Here is a 13,146-nt window from a genome sequence, read left to right as displayed (position 1 = left end):
CTTCAAAGGCTTATGCCTATGATTATGTGGGCAGGCTATAATTGAGCCTAAAACTTGTTCTACCGAGTTTGTGCCCTGTGATCTGATACAACTCTCAAGGCTTTGATAACATTAGGAAGGGCAAGCAATTATTACAATCCAAAATCTAATTGGTGTTTCCGTTCAGAATTGTATAGAGCGAAGACGATTTACCCCGAACCCCTAGGATTATGAAGTTGATAGAAGCCATCAGTGTTAAGGGGTCTTGTCCTGTCAAAAATCCTGGTTTGTTACACTCACAAATCGGTTCTGTCACAATTTAAATAATTCAATTCAACTGTTACAAACAGCTGACTTCAAAAAGGAGCAGGATTTGGCCGTCTTAATCTTTTTAGCGCACACATTTAGGAAATTAAGGTCTCATTGAACACTTTCTAAACGCCTTTAGTAAACATCTTTAGTAAAGACTTGGTATTTTACGGTACTACCATTTCATTAGAACAGATGACAAATGAAAATGGCTGACTCGAACAAAAGCGTTTTAATCCATGATCTTATTAATTATACAAAACACAAGTTATGATAGCTGCTAACATGTATGGATTCTATATTTGGACAAACTTGTTTGGGGGATATGCGTTCATTAATTATTTGTGTTCATTAAATATTTATTGGACAGGGGCCAAGTCACAAGGCATTATGCGTGATCAACACGCAAGGAGCAAATATTTCACTGAATGTGGTATACAGTGATCGTCTGTACCACCTTAAATAGATTTTGTTTTTACTGTTTTTTGACAGGATATTTCATACCTTATGCAACAAAATCTTGCAGAGACTTCTAAATTAAATGTCATAATTCAAAGACGCATTTTTATGATGCAATATTCAATATCGTTTCTTCTGTAACATAATACAAAAAATATATAAAAAAAAGGTTTTAGATTTTATTTACAAGGTATAAACACAACATAAATTACTTGGTATAATCATCAATGGTCTGTTAATCAATTTCATAGAAAACAAAACAATAAAAAATCATAATTTACAAAACATGGTGTTCCTGTGCTTGGACAAGACAAGTATCTGTGCCAGACTTCCTTCATACATATTTTGCCCTGATCTCCTACCAAGGCAGATACACAAAACAAATATTTTGTATAACATGTAACTTGTTATGATGTCCTTTTTAAAAGCAACACAAAGGGGTATGAGTTAGGGTTTATCAAAGGGAGTGCTTCTCAATTCCGACATGTTAGGTGTGATGGTCACTGAGTGAGACGAAACCTCAAATTGAAAGGTCATCGATTCAAGACAAACATCTGGTAATGGACATTGCCTATTGAGGAGTAAAAATTCATACATCATATTTCCAGAGAAGTGCAGATATAATGCGTATGTAAACATTTCATTTCACCTTTAAATACTTTCTTTTAATTTTAAGCAGACAACACTAAGTAAAAAACAGAGACAAAAAAAGACTAAATATTTCCCAAAACACTACTATATCTCCTGGCTCCTGGTTGAGAGTCAACAGTCCAATCAGTTTGTGCTACAGAGGTACATCTTGTCACTGCCCATATTAAGGTTTGGCGTAGTTATACATTTACTCTGTAGTAGTCCCCTGTTTAACAGCATTGCACAGCATTGCTTTCGATCACATATGATTTACAAAAACACACACCCCACTCGGACATAGCTATATTTAATCTTTGGCCATGCCACTATTGATGCTTTCGTTCCCACTGTCGCCACGCCTCTATTGAAACAGGCCATTCAAAGTCTTTTTGGCAGCAAGTGCACAATAGTTAGTTACCTTTTCCCTATTTCACTTTGCCGTAGGAACTGAATGTTATTAGCGCTGTCCGCTAACTCCGGATATTGCTCGATGGAAAGTGCGTAGTACCCGTCGTACCCTAGCACTTTCCCATTGCTCAGGAGCTGCCTCTTCTCTCCCTCTGTCCATGGGCGGACGCCCTCCTCGCCATCGCGCACCCTCTGCTGTTCCCTGGCCCACACACTCACTAACGCCCTCTGGCGGGCCAACTCAAGCACGCGGGCCTTCTCCTCGTCCACCGTGGAGCCATAGCGCACATGCAGCGCAAGCGCCCCACGCCGCAACTCCACATCTGCGAAGCGCCGAGTCCGGCTGTCCATGACCGTGGTGGACTGGGACACGCTGACATTGACACCGTTCTCCAGGGTCTTGTGGCCGCTGGTGAGACGCAGTGTCGCCAAGTCGCCGTCGGGCAAGCCGGGCTTGACGAAGTAGTGAGTGTCGCAGCCTTCCACAGTGAAGTGCAGGTCTTCAAGGTAGAAGGCATTGTTGAGGACGGTGGCCACCTTGATGCAGTCCTCGTTGGCTACGTTGAGCGTGTGAGTGTGGGCGGTGCCCTTGTAGATGGCAAACATGACGGCCCTACCGATAGGGGACTGGGCGGCTGAAAACCATAACCAAGATTTTTGGCCTCGGCGGCCTCGGCACGCATTGACCTCCGGCAGCCGCTCAAATGTTAGGAGGGCATGCGCCTGTCTGGTAACTTCCTGCTGGACCCCAGAGATGGACTGTGAAGAGAATGCAGTGAAACGTTAATGTCTGAGCATGGCAGATCTTCACACTGCAGTCCATTCATGAGCAGAATCAGGCGTCAAACAGTGCCTGCAAGATAATTGTATTACCAGGAAGTGAGATAAAGCTACAACAAGGTCAAATGCCATTGTGGATTTTTATCATATAATGATTACTAGGCAATTCTTGACAGCTTAGTAAGCATTGAATAATGATTATGTTAACAATGACAAGTGGTAATGTCACATATGTAGTGTGTATAAATGTCTATGTATTTCTTATGAATTTCTATTACAAGTACAGTATAATTATATCTGTGTTATGAAAGTGTACTGCAAGGGCAAATATAACACATTGTCTTGGACAGCAGAAAACATAAACTGGATACAATAAATGAAAAGTTCTAGATAAGTTATTTGCTACTGTGCCAAATGAATTAAATTATAAATGGAAACCAATTTGTACTTCTTCCTATGAAAACGCTGTCCAATTAAATGTGATACCAATTACCAACCTAAAACAAAAATTAACATGTATGGATTCTTGTTTCTTTTTTACATGTTTCTTTTTCCACTGCGTGTTTGTCATAGTGGTTGATATTCATACAGCAAACAACTATGCTCTTTTAGATCTCTACATTACTCCCTGTGTTCTTACAAGGCCCTACTTCATAAACGTATGTCTTATCTAGATCATCTTTAATATTGCAGATAAATTGTGGCTTCTATCAAAGAAATTGTCTGCATCATTTCCAATCCCCCATATACAACTGCTCAGCATATGTGGGAACTCCTTCAAGACTGTTGGAAAATAATTCCTCATGAAGCTGGTTGAGTGAATGCCAGAAGTGTGCAAAGCTGTCATCAAGGCAAAGGGTGGCTACCTTGAAGAATCTAAAACACAAAATATATTTTGTTTTTAACACTTCTTTTGGTTACTACATGATTCCATATGTGTTATTTCATAGTTTTGATGTATTCATGATAATTCTACAATGTAAAACATAGTAACAAATAAAGAAAAACACTGGAATGAGTAAGTGTGTCCAATCTTTTGACTGGTACTGTATATATAAATAAAACATTTTTAGATATATTTTCCCTAACCCTACCTACCCTTAATTGGAGTAAACGAATGGACAAAAATACTTAGGTTTCTACTTCCTGCTTATACATACTATATACATTTTGTGGAAACACTATATTTTACATTTGTTATCTATTGTTTGCTTTTAGTCCCACCTTTCAGCTACTCTCTACCCCTACCATCCCTCTCTGAAGACCATCCAGTTTTGATTTCTAGCTGCCATACAGTATATTTTCCGCTGTGATGCTTCACAAAAGTTCTGAATCTTTCTATTCTCATAGTTTCTACAGATTGTAAATGAAAGATAACAGTTTTTGCTAAGAGTATTATTACATTATTGATTGATTGACCACAACTTTTCAAATCACCCAGAAGATCTATTTGCAGATTTGTAGAGTTAGCTTCAAGTAAATGTTCAACTTTTTCTGCCATTCCCGAATCCGGGGCCAAAAACCAGCTACATATGGGCAGCACCAAAACAAGTGATCTAATGATTCTGTCTATTCGCAGCTAAATCTGCAGAGCTGGAATGGTTGTATCGCCCACAAACAGTTGAAGTAGGAAGTTTACATGACTTAGGTTGGAGTCATTAAAACTCATTTTTCAACCACTCCACAAATTTCTTGTTAACAAACAACAGTTTTGGCAAGTCGGTTAGGACATTTACTTTGTGCGTGACACAAGTAATTTTTCCAATAATTGTTTACAGACATATTATTTCACTTAAAATTCACTGTATCACAATTCCTGTGGGTCAGAAGTTCACATACACTAAGATGACTGTGCCTTTAAAAAACTTGTAAAATTCCCGAAAATGATGTCATGGCTTTAGAAGCTTCTGATAGGCTAATTGACATCATTTGAGTCAATTGGAGGTGTACCTGTGGATGTTTCACGGCCTACCTTCAAACTCAGTGCCTCTTTGCTTGACATCATGGGAAAATCAAAAGAAATCAGTCAAGACCTCAGAAAAAAAACTCCACAAGTCTGGTACCTGAAGGTACCACATTCATCTGTACAAACAATAGTACGCAAGTATAAACACCATGGGACTAAGCAGCCGACATACCGTTCAGAAAGGAGACGCGTTCTGTCTCCTATAGATGAACGTACTTGGTGCAAAACGTGTAAATCAATCCTAGAACAACAGCAAAGGACCTTGTGAAGATGCTGGAGGAAACAGGTACAAAAGTATCTATATCCACAGTAAAAACGAGTCCTATATCGAAATAACCTGAAAGGTCTCTCAGCAAGAAAGAAGCCACTTGCTCCAAAACTGCCAGAAATAAGCCAGGCTACGGTTTGTAACTGCATATGGGGACAAAGATCATACTTTTTGGAAACATAAATAGAACTGTTTGGTCATAATGACCATTGTTATGCTTGATGGAAAAAGGGGGATGCTAGCAAGCCGAAGAACACCATCCCAACCGTGAAGCACGGGGGTGGCAGCATCATGTTGTAGGGGTGCTTTGCTGCAGGAGGGACTGGTACACTTCACAAAATAGGTGGCATCATGAGGCAGCAAAATGATGTGACTATATTGAAGCAACATCTCAAGACATCAGTCAGGGAGTTAAAGCTTGGTCGTAAATGGTCTTCCAAATGGACAATGACCCCAAGCATACTTCCATACTTTGGCAAAATGGCTTAAGGACAACAAAGTCACGGTATTGGAGTGGCCATCACAAAACCCTGACCCTGTTACTAAGAAAATATGTGGGCCGAACTGAAAAAGCATGTACACGCAGGGAGGCCTACAAACCTGACTCAGTTACACCAGCTCTGTCAGGAGGAATGGGCCAAAATTCCCCCCAACTTATTGTGGGAAGCTTGTGGAAGGCTACCCGAAATGTTTGACCCAAGTTATTAAACCATTTAAAGTCAATGCTACCAAATACTAATTGAGTGTATGTGAACTTCTGACCCACTGGGAATGTGATGAATGAAATCAAACCTGAAATAAATCATTCTCTCAACTATTATTCTGACATTTCACATTCTTAAAATAAAGTGTTGAACCTAACTGACCTAAAACAGGGAATTTATACTAGGATTAAATGTTAGGAAATGTGTAAAACTGAGTTTAAATGTATTTGGCCAAGGCGTTTGTAAACTGACTTCAACTGTATATAACATTCTATTGGTTGCAAGAATGTTGTATAATAATTGATATAATACAAAAAAACATGTGTCATATTATATTCATAAACCATGTGCCATAGAATCGGTACATCAAATATCTTCTCCAAACTATTTTTTCAACCTGTATGGCGCAGCTGTAAATGTTTTAGTCCTTAAATTAAACTGGTATACGTTTGTATTTATCACAATTTCCTTCAGCCAATATTTGGTCTTTAATGCAAGGCTGACAGACAAGTTCCTTAACTTCTTCCGTTTCCACTTGCGTCCTCCATTTTTGCAGTAATGCTGCAATCAGTTGGTTGTAATTTTGGATAAGCAGACATTTCCATGTTTTTGTTCACTGCATATCTAACTTTGCTGTTGAAGTATAGACACCCGAGTTGCCTAACTCGTTCAAAGGACTGGTTAACTCTAGGCAACCAAGCTAGGTAAATCTGCTTTTAGTTTTAGTTTTAATGCACTGTATTGCTGGGGGAAAAAAAATCTAAATACATTTCAGCTAATGTTCTGGTGCCAATTGGGAGGTTTAGAGTACTGATTGGGGAATTATTTGTGAAGGAATATAACTGTTTTCTTGGTGATTTGTGACATTTTACTTGTGCTTCCCATGACTGTGTTTTTGTATTTTAATGTGAATACTGTATATATGTATATTTTGTGTATTGCATGTTGTATTGTGCAGGGCACATTTGAAACAGAGACCTTGGTCTCAATACGTCTTCCCTGGTAAAATAAAGGTTACATCATTTTTTTAAATAGTTCAACATGCTTACTTTACAGTTCTCTAATATATGGATCACAAATAGCAGGACAATAAAGGAGTGATTGAAATAATGTAAAATATGAAACCAACCGGTAAATCATCCCAGAGCCGGCTCTTCTTCAGTTCATAAGATGGGTGGGTCAGATCAAACTTTGGGACTGGGTAGCCAGGAATGGTGTTGTGTAGATGGAACCCAAAGGTCACCAGCCAGCTATTCACATCTACATGGGACAAATAAGATCAAGGTCATACTAAATATTTAATGACGTGGTTATGTCAAAATAGAAAATATGGTAATGTTTTATCATAAGTAATGAATGTCTTAGTTGTAATGAATTACCTGGCATGATTGCATGCATTACCAGTTTAAGTATGTACAAAGATTTCAACATTTGAATAGCACATTTAAATAACATGTTTACACGACGTGCACATTAAATGTTACTAAGTCGAATATAAGTGACAATAAATATCTTACCTGCGACATACTCTCTCACTTCATGTACTTTGCTGATGGGGTTGTTGTTTCTGAACATGTAGAGATTAAAAGGACCTGGCTCTTTCCCCACTCGTTTCCAGGTGTTGATGTCAGGCACAGTCCACCTCCCGGGCATAATGTCATAGTCCCTCTCACCAAAATGCAACAATTTGGTCAGTGGGTCATAGAGCCCCCCGTGGAACCCCAGCACCAGTTGAAAGTCCGGGTTGGAGTCAAAGTAGATCTCCCCATACGCCGTATACTGGACCTGCTTGATCAGGAGGCCATTGCTGGTGAATACGGCCAGAGGGGTTCCGGTGTTGTCACAGGCGATGTAGTACTCCTCTCCGCTGCTGATCTCCTGGGCAAACAGGTGTCCCTGCAGGTCATAGTACAGGGAGGTGATCTCAGAGCTGGAGTGGTTGTAGACGTGGGTGATCCTGCTGGGGTAGCTCAGGTCTGCATAGAAGTACTGCAGATGCTGCCCCAGGCTGTTCTTGGTAGACACCCTCCGGCCCAGGCCGTCGTAGCGGTATTGGATGGTCCAGCTGTTGCCCTTGCTGTATACGCGTACCAGGAGGCCCTTTGAGTTGTAGTCGAAGATCTCGGAACCTCGCTGCCGGAGGAAGCCATCCTCGTCCATGCGGTATTGCACGTCTCCCAGGCGGGTGATGCGGTCGCGGAGGTCGTAGCGCAGGGGGAGCAGGCGGGCGCTGTTGCCTGGGTTCAGTAGGTGGAGGTTGCCGTTCAGGTCGTAGGTGTAGCGCCACATGATCTTGTCGTTGAGGTAGACCGTCTGGAGCTGGCCATCTACGTCGTACTCATAGCCGTATTTGGTGGTGTTGGCGAATGGCCCAATCTTGATTTCCCTCTTGGAGCATCGTCCCACGTCATCGTACTGGAAGGTGATCCAGTACATAAGGGATCGGAAGATCTCGTACTGAATCTCCTTGATCCGGCCGTGGGCGTCAAAGTGCTTGGTGTAAGTCATGACGGCCGTGGAGATGATCTGGTTGATGTCATAGTAGATAACGCCAAACTTGCCGAACTGCTCTACCTTGCCGGAGATGTCGTCAAACTGGTAGAGGTCGATGGGCAGCGGCGTCTCGTTGATGACGCCTTGCACGCTGGTGACGCGCAGGCTGCTGTCGTAGGTGTAGTCAAAGCGGGCGTTGACCATGCCGTCCTCGCTGAAGCGAAAGATCTGCCGGTCCACCAGGGGGCCCACTTGGCGGTAACGGATTGAACAGATGAAGCCCTCGCTCTGCAGGTTGACCGTTTTCAGCACGCCTGCCATCTCATCGTACGTGAAGCTGACCCGCGTGCTGTCATACAGGACTTCGGCTAGCTTGTTCTGCCGTCGGTACTTGTACAGGATCCGGCGGCCCGTGCCCAAGTGCACCACTCGCTGCAGGAGGCCATCCTCGCTGTAGTCCACTGCTACAGAAGCGTTGCTCTCAGGCGGGTGGAAGATGTTGCGGTAGTAGCCCACTGAGCGGACTGTGTTCATGGTGTAGCGGGCCACACTGGGCATGGTGACGGCAGATAGCCGGTCCTGAGAGTCAAAGTCGAAGATGTACTGACGTTGGCTGTGGAGCAGGAGCACCATCGACTAGAGGAAAGATGAGAAAAGGGAGAAAAAACTAATGATTGCTGTTTTATGACTACAAATAAATATATATGCACACCACCAGCTCACAAAATAGCCTAAACAATTGCATAAAACCTACACGTTTATTTCTGACTCCTAAAATCCATGGCAACTCAGAGTTCATTCATAATGCACTTTGGATGCTAGAAGTGCTTTCAGTGGGTCATTGGTTACTTGAGCTCCTAAAGCTTTCAGTGTGCCTCGTGTTTCTTTGTTGACATGGCCTATCCCTGTCTTGTAATGAGCACAAGGAGGGCCAAGTGAGGGCAATGAAATCTCTGCATGGTTTTGCACGAGGAAAAGTCTCTGCAGCTGAGCCTTCCAGTAAGTGATCTCACTTATTTTAAGAAGTATTTGATCCCCTGCTGATTTTGTACGTTTGCCCACTGACAAAGAAATGATCCGTCTATAATTTTAATGGTAGGTTTATTTGAACAGTGAGAGACAGAATAACAAACAAAAAAATCTAGAAAAACATGTCAAAAATGTTATAATTTCTTGAGCAGGGGGACCTTGCGGGCACTGCAGGATTTCAGTCCTTCACGGCGTAGTTGTGTCACCAATTGTTTTCTTGGTGACTATGGTCCCAGCTGCCTTGAGATCGTTGACAAGATCCTCGCGTGTAGTTCTGGGCTGATTCCTCACCGTTGTCATGATCATTGCAACTTCACAAGGTGAGATCTTGCATGGAGCCCCAGGCCGAGGGAGATTGACAGTTCTCTTATGTTTCTTCCATTTGCGCATAATCACACCAACTGTTGTCATCTTCTCACCAAGCTGCTTGGCGATGGTCTTGTAGCCCATTCCAGCCTTGTGTAGGTCTACAATCTTGTCCCTGACATCCTTGGAGAGCTCTTTGGTCTTGGCCATGGTGAAGAGTTTGGAATCTGATTGCTTGATTGCTTCTGTGGACAGATACAGTATATTTTATACAGGTAACAAACTGAGAATAGGAGCACTCCCTTTAACCGCTTACATCTATGGGGGCGCTATTTCATTATTGGATAAAAAAACGTGCCCGTTTTAAGAGCAATATTTTGTCACAAAAAGATGCTCGACTATGCATATAATTGACAGCTTTGGAAAGAGAACACTCTGACGTTCCCAAAACTGCAAAGATATTGTCTGTGAGTGCCCCAGAACTGATGCTACAGGCGAAACCAAGATGAAACTTCAAACAGGAAATGAGCAGGATTTTTGAGGCTCTGTTTTTCATTGTCTCCTTATATGGCTGTGAATGCGCAAGGAATGAGCCTGCCCTATCTATCGTTTCCCCAAGGTGTCTGCAGCATTGTGACGTATTTGTAGGCATATCATTGGAAGATTGACCATAAGAGACGACATTTGCCAGGTGTCCGCCCAGTGTCCTCCGTCGAAATTGTTGCGTCATCTTCAACTGCACGTCTTTTTCCAAGCGATTCAGAGGAGAAAGTAGACATCCACGAATGATATATCAATGAAGAGATATGTGAAAAACACCTTGAGGATTGATTCTAAACAGCGTTTGCCGTGTTTCAGTCGATATTATGGAGTTCATTTGGAAAACAGTTTGCCATTTTGATGACTGAATTTTCGTTTTTGTTTTGGTACCCAAACATGATGTACAAAACGGAGCGATTTCTCCTACACAAAGAATCTTTCAGGAAAAACTGAACATTTGCTATGTAACTGAGAGTCTCCTCATTGCAAACATCCGAAGTTCTTCAAAGGTAAATGATTTTATTTGAATCCTTTTCTGGTTTTTGTGCAAATGTTGCCAGCTAAATGCTACACTAAATGCTACGCTAGCTATCAATACTCTTACACAAATGCTTGTTTAGCTATGGTTGAAAAGCATATTTTGAAAATCTGAGATGACAGTGTTGTTAACAAAAGTCTAAGCTTGAGAGTCTAAGCTTGCTCGACGCAAGAAGTTAAGAGTGTGCTCCTAATCTCAGCTCGCTACCTGTATAAAAGACACCTGGGAGCCAGAAATCTTTGTTGAGAGGGGGTCAAATACTTATTTCCCTCATTAAAATGCAAATCATTTTATAAAATTTTTGACATGCGTTTTTCTGGATTTTTTTGTTGTTATTCTGTCTCTCACTGTTCAAATTAACCTACCATTAAAATTATAGATCATTTCTTTGTCAGTGGGAAAACATACAAAATCAGCAGGGGATCAAATACTTTTTTCCCTCACTGTATGTTCTTAGGGAAGTTCTGTGAGGAGTTATGTTCTTTGGGAAATTCAGTGAGGAGTTATGTTCGTTATTTATTTAACTAGGCTAGTCAGTTAAGAACAAATTCTTATTTTCAATGACAGCCTAGGAACAGGGGGTTAACTGCCTGTTCAGGGGCAGAACGACAGATTTGTACCTTGAACTTGCAACCTTCCGGTTACTAAACCAACGCTCTAACCACTAGGCTACCCTGCTGTTATGTGAGGAGTTCTGTTCTTAGGGAAGTTCTGCGAGGAGTTCTGTTCTTAAAGTGGAGGTGTTACCATAATGAGCAGCTCTACATGTAGGCAAGTACCGTGTGTGTGTGTGTGTGTGTGTGTGTGTGTGTGTGTGTGTGTGTGTGTGTGTGTGTGTGTGTGTGTGGTGTGGTGTGGTGTGGTGTGTGTATGAGGTTTAGAAGTTCTGCTTAAAATCTCTGAAAAGTAACTAAATGTAATCTAAGTAATCCCCAAAAGTAATTATTTATCATGAGAGGGCCAAAAACAATAACTATAATAGTAATGCTGCATACTCCAAGAAAGGGTCAAATCTCACCTTTCTGGTATAGGCACAAGGACACAAGCTTAATAAGTACACAGTACAAATATGATAGAAAAATTTAAATATTAACTATTTTTTTTGGTCTATTTCCTATTCAACAAAACTGTATGAATAAGACTTGACATGACTTATATACAGTGCCTTGCGAAAGTATTCGGACCCCTTGAACTTTGCGACCTTTTGCCACATTTCAGGCTTCAAACATAAAGTGTGTGAAGTGTGTAAAGTTTGTGAAGAATCAACAACAAGTGGGACACAATCATGAAGTGGAACGACATTTATTGGATATTTCAAACTTTTTTTAACAAATCAAAAACTAAAAAATTGGGCGTGCAAAATTATTCAGCCCCTTTACTTTCAGTGCAGCAAACTCTCTCCAGAAGTTCAGTGAGGATCTCTGAATGATCCAATGTTGACCTAAATGACTAATGATGATAAATACAATCCACCTGTGTGTAATCAAGTCTCTGTATAAATGCACCTGCACTGTGATAGTCTCAGAGGTCCATTAAAAGCGCAGAGAGCATCATGAAGAACAAGGAACACACCAGGCAGGTCCGAGATACTGTTGTGAAGAAGTTTAAAGCCGGATTTGGATACAAAAATATTTCCCAAGCTTTAAACATCCCAAGGAGCACTGTGCAAGCGATAATATTGAAATGGAAGGAGTATCAGACCACTGCAAATCTACCAAGACCTGGCCGTCCCTCTAAACTTTCAGCTCATACAAGGAGAAGACTGATCAGAGATGCAGCCAAGAGGCCCATGATCACTCTGGATTAACTGCAGAGATCTACAGCTGAGGTGGGAGACTCTGTCCATAGGACAACAATCAGTCGTATATTGCACAAATCTGGCCTTTATGGAAGAGTGGCAAGAAGAAAGCCATTTCTTAAAGATATCCATAAAAAGTGTTGTTTAAAGTTTGCCACAAGCCACCTGGGAGACACACCAAACATGTGGAAGAAGGTGCTCTGGTCAGATGAAACCAAAATTGAACTTTTTGGCAACAATGCAAAACGTTATGTTTGGCGTAAAAGCAACACAGCTCATCACCATGAACACACCACTGTCAAATATGGTGGTGGCAGCATCATGGTTTGGGCCTGCTTTTCTTCAGCAGGGACAGGGAAGATGGTTAAAATTGATGGGAAGATGTATGGAGCCAAATACAGGACCATTCTGGAAGAAAACCTGATGGAGTCTGCAAAAGACCTGAGACTGGGACGGAGATTTGTCTTCCAACAAGACAATGATCCAAAACATAAAGCAAAATCTACAATGGAATGGTTCAAAAATAAACATATCCAGGTGTTAGAATGGCCAAGTCAAAGTCCAGACCTGAATCCAATCGAGAATCTGTGGAAAGAACTGAAAACTGCTGTTCACAAATGCTCTCCATCCAACCTCACTGAGCTCGAGCTGTTTAGCAAGGAGGAATGGGAAAAAAATTCAGTCTCTCAATGTGCAAAACTGATAGAGACATACCCCAAGCGACTTACAGCTGTAATCGCATCAAAAGGTGGCTCTACAAAGTATTAACTTAAGGGGGCTGAATAATTTTGCACGCCCAATTTTTCAGTTTTTGATTTGTTAAAAAAGTTTGAAATATCCAATAAATGTCGTTCCACTTCATGAATCTGTCCCACTTGTTGTTGATTCTTCACAGAAAAATACAGTTTTATATCTTTATGTTTGAAGCCTGAAATGTGG

General features: G+C 41.4%; 1 protein-coding gene across 1 annotated transcript in view; it reads right to left on the bottom strand.

The window, feature by feature from the left end:
• Positions 1 to 904: 904 nt before the first annotated feature.
• The window catches only part of si:dkey-237h12.3 (teneurin-3), a 73,881-nt gene continuing 61,639 nt past the window's right edge, over positions 905 to 13,146 (bottom strand). Inside the window, exons 24-26 of the mRNA XM_064955851.1 lie at positions 7,021 to 8,632; positions 6,633 to 6,763; positions 905 to 2,544 (exon numbers count right to left, since the gene is read on the bottom strand). Coding sequence (XP_064811923.1) covers positions 1,792 to 2,544; positions 6,633 to 6,763; positions 7,021 to 8,632 — 2,496 coding nt within the window. The 3' untranslated portion in view covers positions 905 to 1,791. The remainder of the gene's footprint in view (positions 2,545 to 6,632; positions 6,764 to 7,020; positions 8,633 to 13,146) is intronic.

The sequence above is a fragment of the Oncorhynchus masou genome, chromosome 32 (genome assembly GCF_036934945.1).
Source record: "Oncorhynchus masou masou isolate Uvic2021 chromosome 32, UVic_Omas_1.1, whole genome shotgun sequence".
NCBI lineage: Eukaryota > Metazoa > Chordata > Actinopteri > Salmoniformes > Salmonidae > Oncorhynchus > Oncorhynchus masou.
This window is presented reverse-complemented; position numbering and strand designations above follow the sequence as displayed.